Genomic DNA, 25,587 nt, shown 5'->3' with positions numbered 1-25,587 from the left:
TGTTGAGGTGTATAGTCTGTCTCTCTCTCTCTCTCTTTCTGTCTATCTCTCACTGCCGTTTGTGTCAGTGTGAGTGTGTGGACGCAAGTTGCGTTTCGATTTTTGAGAATTAACTAATACGAGAATACAAGTACACGACATATACGAACACATAAACAAAAATAATTGCTTTTCGTTGTTGCTTAGATAACTTCTTGTAGCTCTCTAACTCCCTCACTCTCACTCTCTCTCTCTCTCTGTCTCTGTCTTTCTCACTCACAGAGGCCGCATGCTGAACGTTTTTAGCGGCTTTTTATTTGCTCTTATTATTTTACTATTTCACTTGCTAAACTCTGTTGGTTTGGTGTCTGTGTACGTGTGTGTGTTTGAGTGTATGCGTGTCTGTCTTTGGTGGGTTATAGTTGAAGGTGTTAAGTAACGTAGGTTGACTGTCTAAAATGTAGTTACTAAAATAGTTAACAGCACTAGTTATATTGCTTATGGATCTGGTTGGGTTTGGTTTCGCTTTCGCTTTCGAATTGGAATTGAAATTAGAATTGGAGTTTTAGGTTGAGTTTCAGTTGGGCGCTCGCTAATGCTGAGTTTTGAGGTTGTGTTTAACGTATTTGTCTACTGAGTATATATATTAATACCATATGTTGCTATTTTTATTTGACTTGTATCTATATATCTATGTATACATATGCCTACAATATAATATATTATATGTAGATTTTTCGTGTTTTGCTGTGTTCTTTTGTACTTTGGATTATAGACGTCGTTTTATATACTCTAAGGGATACCGTTATTATAGTTATTTGTTTGTCGTTTTAGGTGGAGTTGTTAGTGGCGATGATAGGCGGGGCGGGCGAAACTGAAGGATGGTGGGCAGCAGGCGGAGAGCACACACGGTTAGTTATTTATTTATTTGTATTTATCGTTTATCGTTTAAGATCGTTAAATATACATATGTTTAGAATATCACAAAGAACGGCTATAATAAATTTACTATTTAGCATCACTTTTGTCTAGGCCACGGCAAAAGAATATAAATTGAATTTCTATCTGCTTCGATTCGGCTCCTTTTTCTTTTTCTTTAGTTTTTGGTTTTTGGTCTTGTCTTCCTCTTACTCTTCCGTCTTCCTCTTTGTCTTCGTGCTCAAAGTTCAATGAACGCAACGAATTATCTGCGATGACTTTTCGCTACTTCGCTAATGGCTTGTTGGAAATTGTTGTGAGTTAAGTTAAGGCGTTATGGTGTTACCGTTATATATATAAATCTATATATGTTTATATATATGTGGCTATATTGTGGTCCGGGGTTTTCTTCTTCTTTCTTTTTTAATTTTGGGGTAACCGGGCCGCTTGTGGTTGGCCGGTCGACCGTGGGGCGTGGCGCGGCGTGGCTTGTGCTGAAGTTACGTCAAGGCGCGTAATGCAAGAAACCCAAACACAGCTATATATATATATATCTATACATATATATTTAGATATATCTCTAAATGTAAGCTATAAAAGTTGCACAAGCAGCACGCGAGGCGAATTTGTAGGCGTCCTTGTCGTCCTGCACGTCCTTAATTAGTGCGTTTATTTCGTAATTCTTGGAGTTTGTAGTTTCGTTTTTGCGGCTTTATAAAAATAAATCCATTTACACATACATATACATATACAGACATATAATTAGTTATATTCTATGCAATTTGTATATATATATATGTAGAGAGAGAGGCAACTACTTGGTAGTTTTAGTTTAGTCGTTAAGTGCGATTAATACTACATATATATTACTGTATATATATGTATATATAATTAATTTGATTCTGCTACATGAAGAAGACGCTTGTTCTACAAACTACGAGGTTTCCTTTAGCTATAGCTCTAGTTATATCAGTTATTTCATTCACTGCTGAACGAATCGCATAACGTTTTTATATAAGTAGCACATATATATATATTCTATATATGCGTGTTGTTTTTTTTTATAGGTAATAGTTATGTCAGTATATAACGCCTCTATAGATAATTGTATTGTATATATGTTATAGCACTTTTCCTTTATATATAAGTATGTATGTATGTATGTAGCGAGTGTTTCTGTAATTTTCTGTTTTTCTTTTTTGTTGTTGTATATTTTTAAAAGTAATTTGTTCTTGCTAAATTTTGTTAAATACTTATAATTGCTGCGCTTTGCTGTAGGTGTGTGTGTGTGTCAGAGTGTTTTTATGTATTTGTGTATTTGCTCAATTTCTTTGTTGCAGGTACATAGGTTTTTTGGTTATTTTGTTTTTAAGGTGTTTTGTGGTTTTTTCTTAGTTTGCTTTTAGGCGTTTCCGGGGTCGTTGATTAAGTAATGCTGCACTTGAAGTTTGATCTAGTTGTAGCTTATATCGTTTGTTTTCGTTTCGTTTCGTTTTTTTTTTTCTATTTTTTTTACTATTTGATTATGTAATTATGCTTGGTCTTTACTGTTATATTGAACTGTGTTATATGCCACTGGTGCTCAGTTTAGCTGCTTCGTTTAAAATTTTGGCAAAAAACAAGGAAATATGTAAGTCAGAGGTAATTCGTCATCCACACACACACACGCACATAGAATCACACATATATATATCCATATATATGTATGCTTATAACTAACAACACACACCCAGAGATTCACCGTGTGCGTGCGTGCTTTTATTGAATGAACCGTTTAGCGTTCGTTAAATGTTAAACTAATTCTTTACGCAACACAATTTGACTCTTTCACACACACATACACACGCACAGAAACCGCAAGCGAATCATATGAAGAAAATGGAACAGAAGAAGAAAGTGCACGTTAAATCAATGCTTCTTTTGACCTCTATTACATTTTCGTTCGTCTTCGCTTGCGCCTTCGCTTTTCATGTCTCCTTCGCCTGCTACCTGGAACGTTTTTTTTTCGTTCGCTTCTGCTTCTTCTTCGTATTTTCAATGTCCCGTGTTACGGCACAGTTGGGCACAGCGTGTTTCGATTAGCTTTTTGTTAAGTATTGTGAAGTAGATTTCTTAGCGCGTTTTTCTTGCACGTTCGCTGCGTTTATCACAATGCTGCTTGAACCAATTAATTTATAACAAATTATGGAATGTTGGTGTGCGTGAGAGTGGCGCTTAGCTTAGTTTAGTTTTGCTCACAGCAGCGTTTCACTTATTGTATGTGTACTTTCAACTGAAAATCGCTTTACATAACGGTACTCTGGTACTCTGTTACTCGCTGCTGCTGTGCTGTGCGAAACACGACACGAACGAACTCAGCGCGACAAGTGAATCTTCGCTTGGCACTGACGTGCGCCGTGAGCCTGTGAAATTTCGCTGAAAATCGATAAGGACACATACGGACTAGACACACACACAAACAAATACGCACACACACACGCACATACACACCCGCATAGAGCCAGCGCAAATGCAAAAGCAGCGCAAAGTCACCAAAACTAAAAAGCACAATACACCGAAAACGAGAGCGCTCATTGCCAGTGAAAGTGCACATGTCCTGAGCGTGCTGCTACACTGGTGGCCAACAATAGTGGGCGCGGTGCGATAAAGTGAGCGCCATTTAAATTGTATTTGTCATTAGATAAATTTCTTAAAAGCAATGATATCTTCATAATGTATAGTTACATTAAATACCTCTTTTCTTGATTTCTTTTACAGGATGGATTAAATATTAAAAAGCAAATATTATATGAATTTTTATTCGTTATTATTATTATAATAATATTTATTATATTTTATATGGTTTCGGATATAACAAATACACTTACTACTATTCTTCATAATGCGTATACGCCATATGAAATTTTTTCTACAACAGTATTATCTTTAAAATATTATTAATATTAATCAACAGTTAAATAAGCTATTTTTCATTAAATATGTTAAATTTACGTGCGTATTATAACTACATGTATTATATCAAATATAAATACATTTTTATACACAGCTGCTTAGAATCATATTACGTATACGCACGAGCCCAAGCATTTTCTGAATAGAACAGTAAGAGCAACAGAGCACTCAATTGCTGGCCACCAGTGTACACGCACTTATAAGCGTCATCTAAGTTAAAGCTGAGAACGTGAGCATGCGAGTGCGCATTTGTTTGGCAAGCTTTGCTTTTGCTCAAAGTCCTTGCGCTCACACTGGCTGTTAGCGGCGTCGTCGTCATTCTGTGACGTTTGCTCGTGCAAAAACAACACAAATAACAAAATGCCGAATGGAGAGCCGAGCGCTAGGCCCGAACCCGCACGAACTGGCGGCGCTTGGCTGCCCGCTGCTTGCTGATTGCGCTTTGCTTTTGTGTTTTCGCTGTGAATGAAAGTTCGAAAGTATCAGCTGGTTGGGCTTTAACATATTCTCAATTGTGCTCAACGGGAACCCCGTTTGTTCTACACCCAAACACTCACACCCTCTCTCTCTCTCTCGCGCGCTTCGGCAACAACGGCAACGGCCAAGTAAACAAATACATGTGCATAGCGCGCGGCGCGCACATGTTCAGCTGTAGCTGTAAGGTCAGAGCAGAGCGCGTCCTTACAGTGCATGCTGGCAGTATTCATACGCGAGTGCATTTATTATTGCTGTATATATTGTATATGGATAACAAACAATGTTAAAGCTATGTATAATAGGCAGGTATTCGGTGACTTTGTGGCGCTGCCCGAACCTCGCACATTAAAGTTGCCAAAGAAGAAAGTCCTCGGCAGCTTGAGCGAGGGCAGCGGCTGACATTGGCCGGCAAACCAGCGGCGCGTGTTACCATCGCTGTCGCGGGCCACAATGCAAATCTCGGCGCCACCCAGTTTCGCGTCGCCATGCGACAACAACTCGGCGACGGGTATTTCGGCTGTGCGCTGATTGTAGGCATAGTCCGCCTGGTGCAAAATCTCGTTGCTGCTGCTGCGTATGTAAACATTAAAGTCCGCCACGTCTGCAATGGCCGAGACAAACCAGCGCATGGTCAGATTGCCCGCCTTATTGCTAAACATAAAATAAAAGAAAATTTAGCTACAACTGATTTAGAATATTTGTATAAATATTTATAACCTACGTTTGCACCTCGCGAAAGCGGACATCCGTCAGCTGTTTGTACTCGTTGCCCGCATAGAGCTCCAGCTCATCCTCCCTGCAATTTAGGTATTCATCTTCAATGTTCAGCAGGTGCTGATCCTTGACAATGCTGGGCGTCTGGCAACTGACGCTGCTCAGGTCTTCGCTAGGCGCTGTCTGCTGCAGCATAAAATGCTTCAACGGTCGAACGTTACAGCCGCAATACAGCGGATTCTCGGCCAACAGAACTTGGCTACCATTGTGCATGGTGGCCACCAGTGAGGCTGGTATATCCTCCAGGCTATTGTTCCGCAGGTCAATGTATTTCAGCGACTTCGTCTTGATCAAATTGCCAAAGGGCAAATGATAGATTTGATTGTGCGAAATGTCCAAGCTGCTCAGATTCTTGGGCAGATCGAAGATATGCTCCTCGGACATCAGATTCGTCAACTCATTGTGGGACAAATCCAATGATTGCAGTGAGGTGAAGTTCGATAAGACGCCGCGACGCAGTTCGTTAATTTGATTGTGGGACACATTCAACTTGAGTAACTTCTTTGTACCGAAGGTTATATCATAGGTGAGCACGGGCATTTGATTGTAGCTCAGATCCAAGTACTTCAGATTGTAGGGTATATACTGATGGGATGGGAAGGTCTTCTTGGTCACGAAACTGATGCGATTGTGGCTCAAGTTAAGTGTCTCCAGGCTGAGCAAATCGTCCAGCACACCGTGCGTCTTATTGTCCAGCTTCGAGAGGGCATTGTGCGACAGGTCGAGCGTGCGCAACGATGGCAATCCAATGAATATATCATTTGGCAGCTGTCTCAGCCCATTGCTTGACAGATTGAGTGTGAGCAGCTGCAGCAGCCCCTCGAACGCCCGTTTGCTGTGAAACCGAATTATTCATTAAAATGCATCTGTTTGACTGCAGTGTCAGGTCACAGCACTTACCTAATATCCGAGACCTGATTCCCATAAAGATTGAGCTCAAACAGAACTGGCAGCTTGCCAAAGGCGCTTCGCTCCAACACACTAATGTTGTTATTCTGCAAATAAATTATTCAGAATTATTAGACACTATTCAACTGAGGACATAAATGGCAAATTAAGTTTAGAATTTGCCAATTAAATGTTGGGAAACAACAAATTAAAAACTTGAAGTTGCTAAATTAATAGAAATCTTGCATAAGTAATTATCATCACATGAATCATGCTAGAAACCAGTTCGAGACCAATAAAAAAAAGTCTCCCCAATGACACAGAGAATATTGAAGAATAAATTAGAATCTAACTATAACAATTATAAAGGCATTCAGAGAATCATTGTTAAGGTATACTGAGTTATGGAGCTATTGTAATTATAGTCTCATCAACACTCACCTCTAGGTAGAGATATTGCAGCGTTGACATCACAGCCACCGCCTCCAATGGCGGCTTGCTGATGCCGTTCGACTGCAGCAGGAGGCGTTGGACAACCAGCAGCCCCGTAAAGCTCTGTCCATCCAAATTATCGGCAAGCTGATTGTGACTGAGATCCAAATAGATCAAGGAATTCATAACGGGCCAAGTACCCGCTGGTATGGAGCTGATGTTGTTGTGACTCAAATACAACTCATTCAACGAGATGGGCAATTGGAAGAGTTTCTCCAATCGATTATTATTCAAAAAGAGCTGCCGCAAGCTCGTCAGCTTGGCCAGCGAACCGCGCATAACATTAACCAGTTTGTTGTGGCTCAAGTTCATCTCCAGCAATGTGGGTAATGTGCCAAAAGTCGAGGATTTAATCTCCCGCATGCTATTGTAACTCAAGTCGATGGAGCGCAAAGAGAATAACGTTTGAAAGACGCCATTGAATATTTGAGATATGTTGTTGTGCGAAACATCGATTGTGTGCAGCTCATAGAGTTTGGGAAAACAGTTCTTGGGTATTTCCGTAATGTTATTGTGCGAGACATTCAAGATGCGCAGGCCAGACATATTTTGAATGGGTATCTAAAAATGGAAATGTAGTTAAACATAGCGATGCAGTTTATCATTAAAAGCCAACCTACCTGTGCTAAGTTGGTAAAGACATTGAAGCTCAGCTGAAACTCCGTAGCGAAGGTCGTTTCATCGAAACTACGACGGGAGAAGTTAGCAAGTCGATTGTGTGAGAGATCCAATTTGGTTATATTAATGCAATTCTCAAAGGCAGCCGTTTCAATCAGCTCCAGGGCATTGTGCGAGATATTGATGACAGCCTGGTAGATGTCCTTGAATGAGTTCTTCTCGATTTTTGTTATATTGTTCTCTGCCAAGTCCACCAGCTAGAAAAACTATAATCAATAAAATATCGAATATTTATTCCATTTCACCTACCTCCACATAATTCATTTGCGTAAACATTTGATACTCAATCTTCTTCAGCTTGTTGCGCGCCAGATCGATTGTGCCAATGCGTGCCACAGAGCCGAACGTGCCACGTCCCACATCTGTGATGGCATTGTCGCTCAAGAAGAGACGACGCAGAAAACGCATTCCTCGAAAGCTGTTCGCGTCCAGCTTGCCAATCTTGTTGTGTGACAAATTGAGAACTTTGAGCACCGAGTTGCGGGCAAAGGTGCCACGGCTCAGTTCGGTTAAGGCATTGTGTGAGACATTGCACCAGCCCAGCTTTGTTAGATCCGAGATGTGTTGCGCCTCCAGTTTCTTGATCTTATTATGACTTATGTCCAGCAATTCCAGTTCACGCAGATTCTTAAATTGATTGCGCTTCAGATTCTCCAGCTGATTTCCATGCAGATCCAGAGTTTTTAGTTTTCGCAGCGGTTGAAATGTCTCCACGGGCAGATCACTCAACAGGCCATTCGTAAATCGTATAATTTCGAGCTTGTTGGTAATTTCTTGACCCAAAAACAGATCCTTTGGCAGTTTCTCAAACGCATGCCCATCGATTACCAACTCACGAGTTTTGCCCAAGATCTGCAGCATAAATTTATAATATTATTTGCTGGGAAAATTTAAATTCTTTGAATTCACTTACGCCAAATCCCAGCTGACCAACATGACTTAGATTCGTTCGCAGCAACTTGACCTGCTCTAACGTATTGTTCATGCCATAAAATACATAATCCTCAATGGTGGCAAGTGGCGTCTCCTCAATGGTCAAAACACGCGCCTTAATATGCGCAAAAAGCGGTCCGAAGAGGCGTACTGAAAGTAGCAGATAAATCAATATTTTCCAATATAATACATATGACCGTAACAGACCGAAATGCCCTTTGTATATGGTCAACTCCTCCACTGGCAACTCCAGAGAAGCCAAGTTCTGAAGGGCCACCGAGAGCGTGGCCAAGTTTGTATTTTCGCAGCGAACAAAAATGCCAACATCGCTGCCATTTACACATAGACAGGGGTACAAAACTTGTGGTCTATAAATTAAATAAATTTAATTTTAAAAAGTTAGTTAAACTTTTGTTAAACGTATAATATTACGAGAACTTACTTTCTGGGGCATTTGAACTTGGGTTCGCCATAAATATATTCGCTGCTGACTAAGGCAAATAACTGCAGCAGTAACAAGACGATGGGGCGCAAGCGTAACTGAATCATGTTCAAAGTATAACTTGTTTATTTACGTTTTATGTAGGTGTATGCGTGTCTTTGTCGCTGTCGTCATTGGTTCATTTTGGCCATGGCAAGAGAAAAGAGTTTGTTGCTTAAGTCTATTGTTTCTTCGTCAGCAAAAAAATAGTCATTTCCAACTATTTGTCATATGAGTAAACCTAAAGCAAATTATATTAGTTAAAACCCTTTCCTATTTCGTATAAATATACTTCCACTTTTACTTTTCAGCTGCGCTCGCGCAACAGGTTCCGCTTGTCTTTCTCTCAGTTTTGTTACTGATTTGCTATTGGTTAACAGCTACCGTTGTTGTTAATTTGCGTGGAGGCCAATTGCCACTAAAGCAATGCCAGCGCTGCACATGAGACATGACTTATAATTAGAGTAGTAAGAGTAGTAATGTAACTCTTTGTTTCATTTTAACTTATTCATTTTATTGTCAATCAATTCTATTTGCCGTTTCGACGCGCCACCATATTTGAAACAAGTTGGCAGCGCTGTGCCTGCCACTGTGTGGCCGAAGCTATCGATATACCAAACATGCAACTGTATTCAGACAGCGACAGCAGTGCAAAAGCAAAATCAACGCGCTAAATAAAAAATTATTGTCCGGGTTTTGAGTAATTTATTGTATATTTTGACGCGAAATCGTAAGTACAAATTGCTCTTGGTGTATTCGGTAATTTACCCGTTCGAAAAGCGGGCCAGAATTAGGCTTTTGTGAATTGAAGAAAGTGGACATTGTTCACGTTTTGTTCTTTGACGACAGGGAGAAATACTGACTTCGCCCGATACAGCCGCCATCGAGCAAACAGCCAATCACAGAGCGCGCTACTCACACACACATAGATGCGTACTGAAAATCTATATATGTACACGTCTATTTGCGTGTGTATTCGTGCCCAGGGAGAACGCGAGTTATTTGTTGCCACCCGTTTTATTGGCGGCAAAAAGTGCGTAATTCTAGTTGGAAGACATATACTAATGCAATCATTACATTTATTTAATTAGATTATTTTGATCACAAAATGAGCTACGCTGCGGACGTTCTAAATGCTGCTCATCTCGAGCTACACGGCGGTGGCGACGCTGAGTTGCGCCGGCCTTTCGACCCAACTGCTCACGACTTGGATGCATCTTTCCGCCTGACACGTTTCGCGGACCTGAAAGGTCGTGGCTGTAAGGTGCCACAAGAGGTCCTCTCAAAGCTCGTCTCAGCACTGCAGCAAGACTACTCCGCTCAGGATCAGGAACCGCAATTCCTCAACGTGGCCATACCCCGTATTGGCATTGGTCTTGATTGTGCCGTCATACCACTGCGTCACGGCGGTCTTTGCCTGGTGCAGACCACGGATTTCTTCTATCCGATTGTGGACGATCCTTACATGATGGGGAAAATAGCTTGCGCGAATGTACTCAGCGACTTGTATGCCATGGGCGTAACTGATTGTGACAATATGCTTATGCTATTGGCCGTAAGCACCAAGATGACGGAGAAGGAACGCGATGTGGTCATCCCACTGATTATGCGGGGCTTCAAGGACTCAGCCCTGGAGGCGGGCACCACTGTGACCGGCGGCCAGAGCGTTGTGAATCCATGGTGTACCATTGGTGGCGTCGCCTCAACCATATGCCAGCCAAACGAGTACATTGTGCCGGACAATGCTGTTGTGGGAGATGTTTTGGTGCTAACAAAACCATTGGGCACTCAGGTGGCTGTGAATGCGCATCAGTGGATCGATCAGCCCGAACGCTGGAACCGCATCAAGTTGGTTGTGTCTGAGGAGGATGTGCGCAAGGCTTATCATCGTGCCATGAACTCTATGTCGCGCCTGAACCGAGTCGCTGCTCGTCTCATGCACAAGTACAACGCCCATGGAGCCACCGATATAACCGGTTTTGGTCTGCTGGGCCATGCACAAACTCTGGCCGCTCACCAGAAGAAGGATGTTTCCTTTGTTATCCATAATCTTCCAGTAATTGCGAAAATGGCAGCTGTGGCCAAGGCCTGTGGCAATATGTTCCAGCTACTGCAGGGACACTCGGCGGAAACTTCGGGCGGCTTGCTCATCTGCTTGCCCAGGGAACAGGCGGCTGCCTATTGCAAAGACATTGAGAAACAGGAGGGCTATCAGGCCTGGATCATTGGCATCGTGGAGAAGGGCAACAAGACCGCACGCATCATTGACAAGCCGCGCGTCATCGAGGTGCCCGCCAAGGACTAGATGTTTTCCTTTATCCTAATTACAGTAATTTTTTTACATGCAAACACATGAGTTGTAACGCTATTATGAGTGAACTAAGTTACCGTTTTTGTAAATGATAATGAAGAAGAAGAAGCTTGACTAATTACATTAACTATAATTTTGATTTTTTGTAAAATCAATTGACACTGCTAAGAATGAAACGAATAAATAAAACAAACACCTGACTTTGTGTTGATTAAATATTAAGCACCTGCATTCCATTAACAAAATTAGCCGCCAAAGCCAAAAAGCTCTGCCAGAAAGCTTTGCGTCGTGCGACCAATAAGCCTACGGGCGACAGCGTCAATGGGGATGCTCACGCGCTCAGCGAGCACTTGCTGAGCATTCCATAACAGGTTGAGTTCATGGTTCATTACATGAGCAGCGATGACGTCGCAGTTTCCAAGCGTAAATTTATTTGGCGTGCCTATTCCAAATAAACAAGCTTCATACTCGAGTTAATTTTAGTATATATTTTGGGACATAATAATAATTAAAACACGAAAATATGTGATGCTTGAAATATTTTGCAATTAAAATGCTTCATTAATATGAACTCACATAAAGACAGATAATAATAATTAAAAAATGTCTATTCGTATTCAAATAGCTTGTTTGAGTATGAGAAGAAAAAGCTTTTCGAACAAGAGAGCGCGAGCGTGAGTCTGAGAGAAAGCAGTGCTTGGCGAGCACAACCTATAGATCAAGTCAATTGGGGGTCTGATCTGTTTCGATCGTGCTCTGTTCACGGCAAGTGCAAAATTGTGAAGCCTCAGTACTGCATAGTGATGTAAATTTGAGTAAAAACATCGATGTCGATGCCCATAGATGTTTTCGTTGTCAAGCATCGATGTTTGGTTTATACATCGGGTCAAAACTTCGATGCATCGATGTATTTTCCCATTCTATTAAGAAACGTTTTTTTCGGGTTTTAAAGCTTCTTCATAGGTGCTTTCATAGCGTTATTATTTCACTTAAATTATTTTTAACTTAAAAATGAAAAACTTATAGCAATCTTTTCATATTCATGAGACTTATCTTATCTTAAAAATTATTAAACAACAAACAAAAAAAAAAAAAAAATAATACGTATGCTTTCATAGCAGTTAATTAAAAATTATTAAACAAACAAAAAAAAAAAAAAAAACGTATGCTTTCATAGCAGTTTTTTTATCTTTCAATGTTACTTATAAACTACATATTAAAAAGAAACAATTAAAAAAAATATTTTTTGTCAATGCTTTGCAGTAACAAAATACGACTTAGTCGCTCAGGTGTCATTCTGTTTCTTTTACGGCACAAAATATTTGAAGCCGCTGAGAAAACCCGTTCAGAGGGAACGGATGATCCCATCACCGGCAAAAATTGCATAGCAATTTTGTACAAATTCGGATATGTACATTTCATGCTTTCCCAAACAGTTATTGGATTACTTTCGAAGGAAGTAAGCGGTATTCGTAGATAAGAGCTTATTTCTACGTCCATATCCACATTCGGGTTGTGACACTGCGCGAGCTGGTGATGGTGGTTCCAAAAAGAATCCGAGTTCCCTGTTGTCGGTGGTATGACCTCTTTGCTTTCATTTTCTTTAAACATAGATTTAATTTTCATCAGTGCATTGGCACATGCAACTGGATCTTTAAAATGTAATTTTTTAAATCTAGTATCAAGCAACGTGGCCATTGCTAGAATCGATACCTAAAACAGTACATTACAAATATATATTTAACGAAACTACCAATTAAGAGTATTTGAAATATACCTGCTCAATCGATCCCATTCGCCTTTCTATTTCGAGAAGCAGGAACTCCTTCATATCCTTCGCTTCTTGTGTGTTGTCACTTAATTTTTCTAATTTGTCTTTGATGATGCTGACAATGGGTATGACCGTACTGGCCGTACAATATTTGTCTCCGCTGACAATTTTCGTTGCTTCCTCAAGGGGGCGTAGCATTGTAAGCACATTGTTTAACAGCTCAAATTCCTTTCCGGTAAGCAACATTTGGTCATTTGGAATACTCAGTAAAATGTCGTTCACTTGCGTTTTGACCTCCAAAAAGCGCTCTATCATATAATATGTACTGTTCCATCTCGTTGGAACATCCTGAATAAGTACTTTATCTGTTGCTTTCCTTAAATGGTCGCTGGCCACACCACTATGGTTAAAAAAAGCAACGATTGATTTAGTTTTGGCAATACATCCATTTACGGATTCCCTTTGGATGGCCGAGCGAGCAATAAGATTAATCGTGTGCGCAAAGCAGGGCAGGTGAATTTTGGGCCCAAACGTTATCTCAGCAGCTTTTTTAATATTTGTACCATTGTCTGTGACAATAGCTGTTACTTGCTTTTTGTCAATGTTCCAATCTGAGCAACAGATTTCCAGCATTTCGCTCAGATATGGTCCTGTGTGACGCTCGCTTAACTGCATAGCTCCAATTGTCAATGAAGACATTTCCTGCTCCAAGAGAAAATGAGCAGTGATCCCTAAATAGCTGCGCATTGACATTTGGTCACTCCATATGTCCATTGTTAAGGATATGCTCTTTCCAGTCAGCCTTGTTCTCCACAGATCTTTCATTTGACTGTACTTCTCATCGAGCCATTTGGTTACTTTATAACGCGAAGGAATTTCATAACGAGGTGCGACAGTATTCATCAAATAAATGAATCCAGCATTTTCAACAATTGAAAACGGCTGAATGTCCTTTGCGATCATGTAAACAATTGCATCATTTATTTTTTTTGTTTTTTGTCCTTCTCCTCCAAAATCCGTGATATTTTGGAAGCTTGCAGCTATTGAAGCTTGTCGTGGCGTCCCACTGTTAGACACAGGTGTCTGGTCTTCTTCCCTTATTTTATGCACATTGCGTAGATGATCTTTCATATTCGTAGTGTTCCCTGCAGTTTTGATTGTTTTGCCGCAAATATTACATTTCGCACTATTGCCATCAATTTTGGCGAAATGCTTCCAGCAAAAACTCGTCTTTGTTGTTATTCTAAAACAATTGATTTTGTCGTATAAATATATGTACATATGTACATACATAAATAAATACATATAAGTAATGTTACTATATTTACTTACTTCGGCATTGCAATATTTGCTGCTTAAGTTTGTATAACTGCACTTTCAGGCAACACACGACAATATACGCAAAATATGTATAAAATCAAACCAGCGACGTTTTGGAAAACATCGATGCATCGCTTAAAAACATCGGTGCATCGCTTAACATCGGTATCAATAAAAACATCGGAAAACATCGGTAAACATCGCCAAAAAAACATCGATTGTCGATGCATCGATGTTTTTTCACATCACTAGTACTGCACAAACCAGCGAGGCGCGTACGCGTATTGAAAGCAAAGCTGTTCCCCGTTACCGTTACGTTTTGTAGTAGACACACGACACAGACACGAACATACACAAACATACATACAAACGAATTTCTAAGACTAACGCGCCCGCGCATTGTAGCAATTTTCTTTTGGCTGAACACTGAACCCGCCGTCGTCGCTGCAACAACAAAAATAACAAAAGCAGCAGAAATACAATTACAACAAATACAACGGGTCAAATAGTCTGCACCAATAATTTTGGGTTTTGGAAAAGTGCATAGTGAGTGCTTAGTGAATGATATTGTAATGCATAAATCTATTTACCGTATGTATGTACATACGTATATATACATATGTATGTGTGTGTATCTATGGAATCTAGCTATCTCTTGAACTGGCAGACAAGCTCAAAATACAAACTGATGACGGCGACAAACTCACATAGAAACGAGTTTCAGTTTGTTTTTTTTTTTTTTTCTCGCTATCCGTTGATACTCTCATTTGCTCATGCGAGTATCTATTATCCATTTGTGTGCGTGTGTATATACAGACTCGCAAAGAGAAATTCAAATGGTGTTCAATAAAAATACGCATTCAATTGCATCCGCATCCTATGGCTAACTGTATTTATTTGAGGATGATTCATTTCTGGGGCGTACTCGATATTTTGTTGTTGTTTTTGCCTTCTGTTTGAATCAAGAGCAACAACAACAGTTTTCGGAATCGAAAGCCAAAAAGAAACGGTGGCAGTGAACTATTTATAGAATTATTTGTTTTCATACATCAATATGTGTGTACGTACACCAGCAATAGCAACAACAAGAGCAAAAGGCGAAAGTCTCGCTGACAATGAAGGCGACGACAACCGTTGCCTATTCTTTTGCTTCATTGTGCGCCGCCGTTCAAAGCGTAAATTCGGCTAAATACAAAAAAAGAACAGCAAAAGTCAAATGGAAGCAACGAAATAAAGAGCACATCAATACTTTTTTATTTTTTGTCTTTTTGAAGATTTGCGTATTCATACATAAAATTTTCAATTTAAATTAGCCAAGTTCAAACGTTACCCAAAGCAAATGTAGAAGGTATATGCATGTACATACATATACATACATATGTATATGTATTTGTGTGTGTGTGTGTTTATGTGTTAACTAGATTGAACTGTGCGCTGATGCTGTTGCGTAGGTGGGCAATAATAACATCAACGGCGGCAGCATCGTCACCAGCCACACAAATTGGCAATCTAACTCAGGCGCTAGAATACAACACTCACACAAACTTATACATATGAATACAGGCAAACACACACGCATACATACAAATGCATGTTCTACGCCTTTTCGCCTACGTTTTCAATTTGATTTTCGGAAATTTGAACAAAAACAACAACACCTTCGCTTTGCTCTTTTCGGCCATTTCAAGCTTGTTCGTTTGCTATTTTGTTTATTTTATGTTTGCTTATATGCATACACACACACACTCGTGCCTCTACATACATATTTATGTATCTGTATGTATTTGTGTTCACATGTAGATCGTTGGCATTTTTGCGAGTTGCTGTTTACCCCTGCCAGTCCCGCCTTTACGTCACGCCCACTCCAATGGCAGACAACGGCAACAGCAGCAGCAGCAGCAACATGTTCCCACTTTTTGTCTCTCGTTCCGATTATATGAGATCATTTTGAATTGTACAAAAAGCGTATGCAAAAACAAACATACGCATTACACGCTTCGCTCTCTCTCTCTCTCTCCATCTATCTCTCTTACTCGACCTGTTTTTTTTTTTATATAAATCAATTTGCCTCGAAGCGCCACTGTAGAAAAAAAACGTGCTCTGTATGATCCAGGCGTCAATTAGATTTAGCCTTTTATTTATATTATGAACTTTTTATTGTTGCTGTGTTAGCTTACGTGAGCTTCTTTATTAGCTAAAAAACTCTTGACCATATGGCGGCAAACGAAAGATCATTCTGTAAGAATCTCGATGTTCATTTGATTGAATCTGATGTGATTTGATTAGGGGCCTAGACGCAGTGATTTATTTAACTTACGTGAGCTAAGATGTATGTGTGTGTGTGTGAGCCTATGTTTCTACGTGCATGTGTATTTGCAGTCAGTCGAATATTATTTGTTTATGACTCGGATGACATCATCTTTGGTCATCCTTGTGTTTGCATCTGCTATTCTCTCACATGCGCCTTATACAAAGTCATTCATTGAAATCTCTTACTCAAGGTTATCGCTAAATCACATAAAAAAAAAAGCTCATCAACTCTGTAGTCTGACGAATATCTGTACATATGTATACAGGTTTTATTTTATTTTATTTTATTTTTTTTTTTTGAATTGTTTCATTCGACGAAAAAGGAACTAAGGACACGCTAAAAAGTGAAAACCAGTTTGACATTGACTTTGCCAGCAGCTTGTTCATATCATTTTGTTTTGTATGTTTTCTGTGTCGTCAGTTCCGAAAATCAATGCCAAATTTTGGGGCACATAAATATATGCATATAGGCTTTTTTAAGGCATATTTATGTCATCAATTAACTTGAAAAAGTTTTTTATTTTTCGTTATTTCTCAGAAATTGTTGAAAATATTTTAATTAATTTCAGAACTTTTTATTATGCTGGGTATCTGCTAGTCTAGGCATCTTTTGCGCCTTTTCAGATGTTTATTTGGTTAATTTAGATCGTTTTTTTCTTTTGGCTGGTGCTATTGACAGATCATCTGGTCAAGTGATGCCCATCTTTAAATTGACTTGAGCTCCATTAATGCGCCAGAAATATCACCTCAGAATGTGAGCTGGCACCATGTTTGTACAGATTGAAATATCCAGTGGGTGTAATGTATACAAGAATGCTTGAAATTCTCATGAACTGCGAATCAACCTGTCAGTCCGAAGCCGTTTACGTTTACAGTTACACCCACACGCGCACACAGCCTAGAATTTATGACTAAAATATCACTTACTCATACACATATAAATATAATATAAATTTAAATATTTCGTCTATGTTTTTATTGATGCTTGATGTCATTCCTGCAGAAAAAACAATAATTGGAAATGCAGTACTCGAGCAGCTCGGAAAATTACTCATCCTCAATAAAAGATTCGCCCTCCAAATGGAACGGACGTGTAAGTCGAAATTCTTATTATTTTTGTAGATCTCATTTAAATCTTAAAAATTTATTTATATCTACAGAACGACAAGAATTATGCGTACAAGAAGTCATCGTACCAATATTCAAGCTCCGGCGATAATAATGTGTCATATCAGAGCAAGGGCGCCGATCAAAACATCGATCAGTTGGATGCCCTGCTTGAGGACCTGAAACAGGAACGCCAGCACACGACAAGAGAACGCGAGATTCTACCCGTTGGAACTACTTATAGAACACTGTAAGTTGGTTGAAACTATAATAATCTACACTATTTTTAAAAAATATTATATATTTAATATTATACTGATTAGATATTATGCATAAATAAATATATTTATAATTTTTGTAATTTATTTAGAGAAATCCTTTCATATTTCATTATTAATTTTTTCTCTTGCAGTGAACGCACTGATCCAGCAGGCACTATCACGAAGACAACGCGTGTCATCAAGACAACGAAACATTCGGCTGGCCAGCAGCCCATCAATGATGATGTCGAAACCTTTAATCCAACCGACTACAGCACACTGCAGTCCACGGCCAAGTACTCTAGCTTTCAGGATAACTTAAAGCGTGACGAGTTCCAGACCAACGAGAAGCCCTACACGCTAGGTAAGACCCATTTGAAAACCTTTTTATATCAGTTGAGTAACTTCTTATCCTCTTTCAGCCCACTCACCCGGTGGTCAGTATGCGAGCAAGACGAAAATCTATGAGAGCAATCGCACGATCAACAACAATGTGGAGCTGGTGCCGAGCACCGTGAGCACCACTCAGACGCTGACCAGCAATGTTGACATAGACAAAGAGCTGCAGGACATTGCATTGGGCGATGGCATCTTGCCGGTACCTGGCACTAAGGTGACCACCACGGTGCGCACCTACACCTATGAGATACCGTCGACTGGTCCCGGCAGCGCCACCAGCACCATCAATCGCACCACCAACAACAATACGCTGAGCAGCAGCTACAAACACCACGAAACACTCAACAGCAGCCAGAACTATACGCAGCTATCGCCGTCTCACGTGCCCCAGACGGTCGTCTATAACACGGAGAGCTACTCCACGCTCAACAGGCCCAACGATCGGCCGCTGGTGAGCAATCAGTCGTATGAGATTCGCGAGCACAAGGAGACGACCACGCGCGGCTTGAGCCCGCAGCCTCGCCAGCTGCCGCTGGGACCAGCGGTCAGCCCGAGTGGTGTGCCGCCCAACTCCAGCCGCACCGTCATCTACAATATACACAAGACGGATAATGTGAATACGGTGAACGACCTGCGCTATCCGCACAGCCCGCCCCATAGCCCCAACTACGGCTCGCCCCACAGTCCCGGTCAGCCTGGTCAGCTGCCGCCGGGTGGCACCAATCGCTACTATTTCAAGGAGACCGAGACCTCAAATACCGTCAATACCATACACGGCCCGCCCAACGGTGGCGTACCATACCCAGCGGAGCCAGCACATCCGGCACCACTCAAGCAGCTGCCCAGCTCCAACTATCCGCAGCCACAGACCGGCAATGGCTATCCACCGAATAATACCACCTATTCATATAAATACTCTTCCACAACGAACATAAACAACCGCCGAGGACCGGACTATGGCTCGCCCTCGCCCTTCCCCGTGGACGGCGTCGAGTATCCCGTGGGAAATGGCAATCCGCCACAGCGTGTGGACGATCTAATGCAATCCTTTGGCACTGTGAGTAAACACTAGCAAAGATTTTAGCCAACTGCTCATACCTTTGTTTTCCGTAGACGGATCACGTGGACCGTGTGGATATTGAGACGCCCGTGCGCAAGCGCGAGATTGAGACAGCCGTCGCATCGCCACAGCAGCAGCACGTGCCCTCCGTCAACAAGGCTGGCAAGGAGGTCTACTATCCGCCTGGTCACGACACAATCATAACCAGGCGCGAGGAGATGCACGCAGGCTCTGCGGGTGGTGTAAGTCTTTGTATTTGTTAACGAATTCCATTAAATTCCGGGTTACTTAAATTCCATTCTCTTTAATAGGGTCGCTGGGCCAAGGGATCTGGCATGTATGAGTACGAATCGGGCTCGAAGTCAAAGACGAAAACCAAGTCCGGCGGCGCAGTTGTGCCCCTCTGTCTGCCCCTCTGCTGTGCCATGCCCTGCTCCATAATGTGAACACCGCAGCGGATCGCAGCGCTTACACTTGTATATAGGATTCTCTAATATTGCCGTTAATAAGTCTAACGCTAATTCCTGCCCTCCCCCCGCGTACAGCTTGTCATTGTTTATATATATATATGTTCGTTTACCTAACCACTTATTGGGTTTTGCCTCTCATCTGGATGCTCTAATTGTTGTAATTTTGTTGACCAAATTGATATCTATTATATTGACTATTTGTATATATTTATATATATATATATATTATACGTGTCCAGGCCAATTGACTACCATTTGCTAGTAGTTACCCCTAACCTAGTTTGCTCCGAAAATTATGGAAAATTATTTGCTCACTATCCAAAAGAGAAACCCAAAAAGCATTTATATTTTACAACGTGACCAGTGAAAACCCCGGTCAGGCCTCAAAAGGTCTGCATAATTTTAAGTTTTTATTTGAAAGCCAATTGTTTTAACTGTATTTTGCATACCAAACTAATAAATGAGCCACGGAATTGAATTCCCCACTCGCCATACTTATATACGTGTTTTCCCGCCCTCGCCCCGCCCCCGCCATCGAATATTATCTACTAATCATTAGCGGCCAGTTAGCCGTGCCACAAAGTAATAAACATAACCCAGACTTAAATGGTAACATAGTCGTTACGAAGCCATAAATATTTTCTAATACACGTACGCACACAAAATGAAACAACAAAGTAACCTAAATAAAAACGAAATCTAACCAACGAAACGATTAGTTGAAATTTTTAATTGGACTCATGGGTTTATATAGTATTTTATAAATGACAGATGAATGAATAGATAATTCGTCTAAAGATAAAACAAAAACTCTGGATTGATAATATAGTAAAAGTTTTATTCTGGTATAGTAAAATGTATTTTTTAATAAGTTTTACATTTGGTATTGTATATTAAAGTATGGTAGATAATAATAAACACCCTTGCAGAGTTTGATATAATTTAAGAGTCATTTCAAACTGAACAGCAACACGCGCTGCTGTCTGCTGCTGCTGCCCTCTGCTAGTTGGATCGGATTACTAAATAGCTGTTCTTGGATTATTAGTCAGTCAGAAAAGTTGATATTGAATACCTAAATATAGAGATATCGGACAAACTCTAAGGGCCGTCTGCAAGGGTATAAGTCCGATTCGGTTTACCGAAGATACGAGAATTCCCATTTTTTATTTAATTATCATTTTTTGATCAAATAACAATTTGTATATCACAAAAGTAATATCTACATTTCACCTTGTAGGAATTGGTGTAGAATTTTTTGTCTTTTTTGGTTTTTTTTTTTTTTTTTTTTTTTGCTTTAAAGAGAGATTTTTAGTAAAAAATTATGAGGAAGAAACAAAAATCAACAAAATCTACATATCCATTAGAATATATAGAATATATTAAATGGGGCTAGCTGCACTACTGAAGTACATATGGTATTTCTATATTGACTGGACATGCTACGTACACAATATTTGTGTGTCTATTATTCGAGATAATTTAGGGCTACTTCGAAAAAGTAATTCTGTCATTTGTACATACATAAGTAAATATTGTACGAAATTGAGATTCCCATTCTGCAAATTTCTTGTCTTTGCTCTAGTTGTTTTCCTTTCATAAACAGACTTTTACTGTATTTGGCTAACTCTTTCGCTCGGAGTTCTTTAGCTCAGCTAAGTACCAAGTGAAAGTAGGGAAATCCTTGATGCTGTAAATCTCATATTTGATCGAGTTGATGCCATCCATTTCAATCTTACTGATGCCATTCTGTAGATTTTCGTAACTGCAAAGAATATAGTAAAGTTAATAAGGTAAAGGGTTTAATTAATTGCAGGCAGAGTGCAAACCGTTTTGGATTGGCTTTTTCCTTCTGATGTTTCAACATCTTATAGCGAGCTATATTTATTGGATATCGTGATATGAATAAGTTGGCATGTTTCAATCTGAAACGAAAATGAAGTTAATAACATATTCTATTGATGATCAATATGAATCGCACTACCTGTTAGACATATCGTCGTCCTCGCCACCCCAGCCGAAGAAGGAGTTAGAAAAGCCATTTACAGCCAGGAAATGCTGGCGTGTCATGGCAGAAACTCCGCCAAATATTGAACGATAAGGCAACCTGCTCAAGTGCAATAAATCAGTAATAAATCAATTAATTAATAAATAAATCAATGGCAGCAACCTACTTGAAGTTCAGCGTGTCAATTGCAACGGACATGTGCCGCGGCTGACGTGGACAATTGTACAGATTGCGTTCATCCAAAGGTAAAAGATCGACGTCGTGGAATATAAAACAGTCCCACTTATAAAGCTTTAAGGCCTCCAAGTAACCAATATTCATCATGGCAGCACGATTAAAAGGCTTCCCATTGGTTTGCTCTATTATAAATATTCGATAAGCAATGCGCTGTTTCATTAGGAACGGATGTATGTTGCGTAGGAAGACCGAGAGGTGTGCGTATCGGTCGCGGAAGGGCACGACAATGGCGACATGATGTTGAGCAATGCAATCAGTTGGCTGATAAGCGCCGCCAGGACGCAGCAAAGGTCCCAGCTCTGCCTCAATAACATCAAGAGATTCAAGGGTTGTGTTGGGCGTGATGGGTCCACCTAAACAAGAGATTCATTTACTGCTGTTACACTTGCATATATATATATATACATTTAACTTCACTTACCATCTCTGGGATCGGGATCAGTGCAGTTTTGTGTAAGGTGCAAATGCGGCTTGAGCGTGCTGTTTGCATAATCTTGCGGATGCGCGTGCGATAAGTCTTGTGGAATGGAAGTAAAGTTTGCAATCGCAATCACAGTCGTTGAGGTTGAGTTGCGACCGATGTGCTGGTCGCGCTCTTTAGATAGCGCCAATGGAGCGGCAGGCAACTTTTGCCCCGAAATATTCGTGTTGACCCCCTTATCGCTGGCAAAGCCACTTACGTTGTTGCTTCGGCTGTGGATGTGTGCATACTTGTGCACACGCCTTATGCTATAATGAGAGCATAGTTTTATATGTATATATGCGTACATATGTACAAAAAGTGTTAAGTGAATGCATTTCTCGCACTTACCTCAGCTTGCTCAGCGACGAGCCGCTGACTACGTCCGACTCTGAGGTCCACAAGAAGTTCAGCACCAGCAGTAGACATATTGAGCCGACCACGAAGCGTATGAGATTCGCTTTTGTAAATATGGTCATGGTCCATTGATTGCATCATTCCTTAATCAAGTTGATTGCTATTTTGAATGCCATTATTATGCTACTGCATCTTTTTCAACTTAAAATTACAAATATTGTTGTTCGATTCCATATGGACCAATCTGACAACAGCTGATTGTGAATTGCGAAAAGCAACAGGGTGACTCGTGCGCATATGCCCATTGGCGGCACATTTAAATTAAATTGTAAATCAAACTACTTTTATGTATTACTAATTTTGCATATACGATGATAGTATGTATAAAGTAAAACACAAGTATGTTTAGGAAATTACAAGCATTTAGCTGAAACTGATGCCAATTTAGAAAAACTAGCCAGTTCATTGACTATCATATATTTGTGTTTCTTTTTTACGGCTACTATTAATTATAAAAACAATTTTAAACAAAAACTGAAGATTTTTACAAATTGCAATGCGTTCTATCCTGGCAGTCGTAATGGTTCATTATCCTTTAGATTGACGGTTTTTAATACATCCTCAAATGTATACTCAATGCGCAATATTTTTTCGTCTCCCAAGCTGGGATCAAAAAAGCCAGGTAAATCGCACTGCAATGGAAATATACGTAGTAGGTAAATATCATAAAAATTAGTTGCAAATTAATTTAAATTCGGTTAAATATACCTTAGACGATTCATACAACTGCAATGTACTATCCCTGACTAGACACTGAATGGGCACGGTGACATCGTGCGATGCCTCCGGCTTGAACTGTGAGGTGCCCTCGTTGATGCATCCATAGATCGCTCTCTTGATGATCAGCCCTCGACGGTCCTGCTCCTCTTTAAGGATGCGATTGTAGGTGCTCTGCATCAAGTGTATTGCTGCCATTGCCTCTGTTTTCTTGGCAGCCAAACGCTGCTCATTTTGCCGCTTCGTCCGCTCCACTTCGATGCTCTTACGATCCGCCTCCATGGGATCCATAATGGTCTTTTTGACGAAAAACCACGCAACTATCGGCGTCACTGTTGCATAGAAAACAGCAGCGGGCACAATTTCGTCGCTCAGATGGATTGGAAACACATACGACTGGTTAGAACGTATTATTCTGGAATCATTAATGATTTGATTTGTTCAATACTCTTTGCACAGACGGGTGGGTCACTCACTTCAATTTGAGTATGACTCCGGAAGGCACGCCTATGGAAACGGTTGCTATCAGCGAACTGTATTTCGAAATTTTTTTCTCCACGCCGTATTCGCCCAGGAATCCAAATGTGCCCACTCTGAAAATGTCAGCCATTGATGAATTAATGCAAATTATTAATTAGCCTAATCCTGTTCATGCTCACTTGGTGGCCAATTTCAGCTTCATCTCGTTCTCAAGCATTTTTCGGGTGTAGGAGACGCCAAAGTACATGTGTGGGGTGCCTATCACAAAGGACGTGCTTATGGCATGCTGATCGTTGGAGTGATCCACCTGCGTGGTCATGGATGACTGCGGTCCGGCATTAAGCGTCAGGCTGCCTACGGTGTGCTTGTCCAGCTGAACGGCCAATGTGGAAAACACAACGGGTATTACACCATTTTCCTGGAAATTCATATTGGTGCCGCCATTCAGGGTTAGCTTCGATGTCAGCGTGCGCCCACCTGTTGCCATTACACATATACAGATCTTCACTATTTAATGTTGCACAATAATCCCAGTCGCTTACCCTTGAGACCTAACAGGAAGCCATTGCCGGCACCAAGGCAAACCTCCAACCAACCTTTGTTGAGCAGTCGCCGGCCGGCAACCATAAAGCCCCCTGTGCCGGTGCCATTGGACGAGTACAGATTGCCACTCATGATGATCATGTCCTTGCGTGTTATGGGCGCCTCAATCGATTGGGCAATGCTCATTGAGCCGATCTCCACACGTGGCATCTCTGTATCATCGTAGGGTGTAAATATTTCGGTAGCATTCACATTGATAGTGATGTTGCCACGTGGATTGGTGCGCTGTTGCAGCCGGCGCTCGGCAGCGGCCTGAGCTAAACGCTCGTACTCCTCCCGTATCTCTGCCGGTGTCTTTGTCCGGTGTACGATTTCCCAGCCCTCTGTTTTTAGACCCTTTTCGCCTACTGAATCGTAAATCGCACGCTGGTGCGGATCGGAAAGAACCTCATAGGCGCGTTTCGTCCGGTTAAACATGATTTCTGCCTCCTTTTTGCTCTCCGGGTCCATATGCTTGTCCGGATGGTAAATGCGACTTTGCTTCCGGTACGCGGTATTAATTTGCTCCGGCGTGGCCTGGTGAAAGGTGATGCATTAGAAGTACCAATAGATATATTTAATTGCAATGCACTTACATCTCGCGGCAAATTGAGAAATGTGTAGTAGTTTTCATCGAGTTCGGCGTCGGATTCGTTGTCCGATGCCATAACGCCGAATTTGAAAGTTAGACAATCGACAGATTACGCTCAGAGTGTCTAAAGTACCGGCTGTACAATAACGGCATAAGCAGCATCGGTCGAACCGACGATTTATTATTCAATTTTGGTGAAAATTTTGAAACGATTTTTTTATACTACTTTACGCAATAATAACAACACGTGTGATGGAACACGAAACGCTGGGAAATCGTCACATACACAGGGTGCCTCGGACAGATCTATTAGAGATGCCGAGCAACTAATGTCATAAACAAGTCTATTCACATATCAGCTAATACAGTTTGTATAGCCGAATTATTAAATACACAAATTTCAAATCAATTCTGAAAAGCTTTGTAAATAATTGGAAGAAATCACACGTACACTTGCCACTCAAAAGCGTTGGCAGCACCGTAGCCGAACACTTAATGCAACTCTGCGTATTTTGTT

The 25,587-nt window shown here is 40.8% G+C and overlaps 6 protein-coding genes and 1 long non-coding RNA gene across 11 annotated transcripts; 2 read left to right on the top strand and 5 right to left on the bottom strand.

The window, feature by feature from the left end:
• Positions 1-2,366: 2,366 nt before the first annotated feature.
• LOC116804097 lies at positions 2,367-3,398 on the bottom strand. 3 transcript variants are annotated; one of them, XR_006357836.1, is made up of 2 exons: positions 2,627-3,398; positions 2,367-2,488 (listed from the first exon to the last, which is right to left on the bottom strand). It is a non-coding gene; the product is annotated as an uncharacterized LOC116804097 (long non-coding RNA). The 3 variants fall into 3 exon arrangements; XR_004364122.2 differs by having other exon boundaries at positions 2,367-2,491; positions 2,887-3,398; XR_004364121.2 differs by having other exon boundaries at positions 2,887-3,398.
• A 1,071-nt stretch (positions 3,399-4,469) lies between these two features.
• On the bottom strand, positions 4,470-9,113 carry LOC6579695 (protein artichoke). Of its 2 annotated transcripts, none has more exons than XM_002005541.4 (10): positions 8,871-9,113; positions 8,534-8,813; positions 8,299-8,459; positions 8,072-8,241; positions 7,408-8,010; positions 7,101-7,355; positions 6,430-7,041; positions 6,001-6,095; positions 5,048-5,935; positions 4,470-4,977 (listed from the first exon to the last, which is right to left on the bottom strand). In XM_002005541.4, the coding sequence occupies exons 2-10, from the start codon at positions 8,638-8,640 to the stop codon at positions 4,572-4,574; spliced, it is 3,297 nt and encodes a 1,098-aa protein (XP_002005577.2). In that variant the 5' UTR covers positions 8,641-8,813; positions 8,871-9,113; the 3' UTR covers positions 4,470-4,571. The 2 variants fall into 2 exon arrangements, with proteins under 2 accessions (XP_002005577.2, XP_032585919.1); XM_032730028.2 differs by having other exon boundaries at positions 8,877-9,113.
• Positions 9,114-9,217: 104 nt separating this feature from the next.
• On the top strand, positions 9,218-11,083 carry LOC6579694 (inactive selenide, water dikinase-like protein). The gene is made up of 2 exons (XM_002005540.3): positions 9,218-9,302; positions 9,664-11,083. The coding sequence occupies exon 2, from the start codon at positions 9,681-9,683 to the stop codon at positions 10,875-10,877; it is 1,197 nt and encodes a 398-aa protein (XP_002005576.1). The 5' UTR covers positions 9,218-9,302; positions 9,664-9,680; the 3' UTR covers positions 10,878-11,083.
• A 929-nt stretch (positions 11,084-12,012) lies between these two features.
• Positions 12,013-14,224, bottom strand: LOC116804121 (zinc finger BED domain-containing protein 4-like). 2 transcript variants are annotated; one of them, XM_032730244.2, is made up of 3 exons: positions 13,987-14,224; positions 12,661-13,897; positions 12,013-12,596 (listed from the first exon to the last, which is right to left on the bottom strand). In XM_032730244.2, the coding sequence occupies exons 1-3, from the start codon at positions 13,992-13,994 to the stop codon at positions 12,114-12,116; spliced, it is 1,728 nt and encodes a 575-aa protein (XP_032586135.1). In that variant the 5' UTR covers positions 13,995-14,224; the 3' UTR covers positions 12,013-12,113. The 2 variants fall into 2 exon arrangements, with proteins under 2 accessions (XP_032586135.1, XP_043866789.1); XM_044010854.1 differs by having other exon boundaries at positions 12,661-14,224.
• Positions 14,225-14,226: 2 nt separating this feature from the next.
• On the top strand, positions 14,227-20,078 carry LOC6579693 (ras guanine nucleotide exchange factor R). Its single transcript, XM_002005539.4, has 7 exons — positions 14,227-14,520; positions 17,288-17,377; positions 17,445-17,641; positions 17,804-18,015; positions 18,074-19,107; positions 19,164-19,352; positions 19,422-20,078. Exons 2-7 carry the CDS (start codon positions 17,306-17,308, stop codon positions 19,554-19,556), a joined length of 1,839 nt encoding a protein of 612 aa, XP_002005575.2. The 5' UTR covers positions 14,227-14,520; positions 17,288-17,305; the 3' UTR covers positions 19,557-20,078.
• A 319-nt stretch (positions 20,079-20,397) lies between these two features.
• On the bottom strand, positions 20,398-22,884 carry LOC6579692 (beta-1,4-N-acetylgalactosaminyltransferase bre-4). The gene is made up of 6 exons (XM_002005538.4): positions 22,634-22,884; positions 22,244-22,551; positions 21,752-22,175; positions 21,562-21,684; positions 21,407-21,502; positions 20,398-21,342 (listed from the first exon to the last, which is right to left on the bottom strand). Exons 1-6 carry the CDS (start codon positions 22,759-22,761, stop codon positions 21,201-21,203), a joined length of 1,221 nt encoding a protein of 406 aa, XP_002005574.1. The 5' UTR covers positions 22,762-22,884; the 3' UTR covers positions 20,398-21,200.
• Positions 22,885-23,043: 159 nt separating this feature from the next.
• LOC6579691 (dnaJ homolog subfamily C member 11) lies at positions 23,044-25,350 on the bottom strand. The gene is made up of 6 exons (XM_002005537.4): positions 25,075-25,350; positions 24,439-25,015; positions 24,076-24,373; positions 23,893-24,009; positions 23,408-23,831; positions 23,044-23,331 (listed from the first exon to the last, which is right to left on the bottom strand). Exons 1-6 carry the CDS (start codon positions 25,144-25,146, stop codon positions 23,203-23,205), a joined length of 1,617 nt encoding a protein of 538 aa, XP_002005573.1. The 5' UTR covers positions 25,147-25,350; the 3' UTR covers positions 23,044-23,202.
• Between the last annotated feature and the right edge of the window lie 237 nt (positions 25,351-25,587).

The sequence above is a fragment of the Drosophila mojavensis genome, unplaced genomic scaffold (assembly GCF_018153725.1).
Source record: "Drosophila mojavensis isolate 15081-1352.22 unplaced genomic scaffold, ASM1815372v1 contig_80, whole genome shotgun sequence".
Classification (NCBI taxonomy): domain Eukaryota; kingdom Metazoa; phylum Arthropoda; class Insecta; order Diptera; family Drosophilidae; genus Drosophila; species Drosophila mojavensis.
This window is presented reverse-complemented; position numbering and strand designations above follow the sequence as displayed.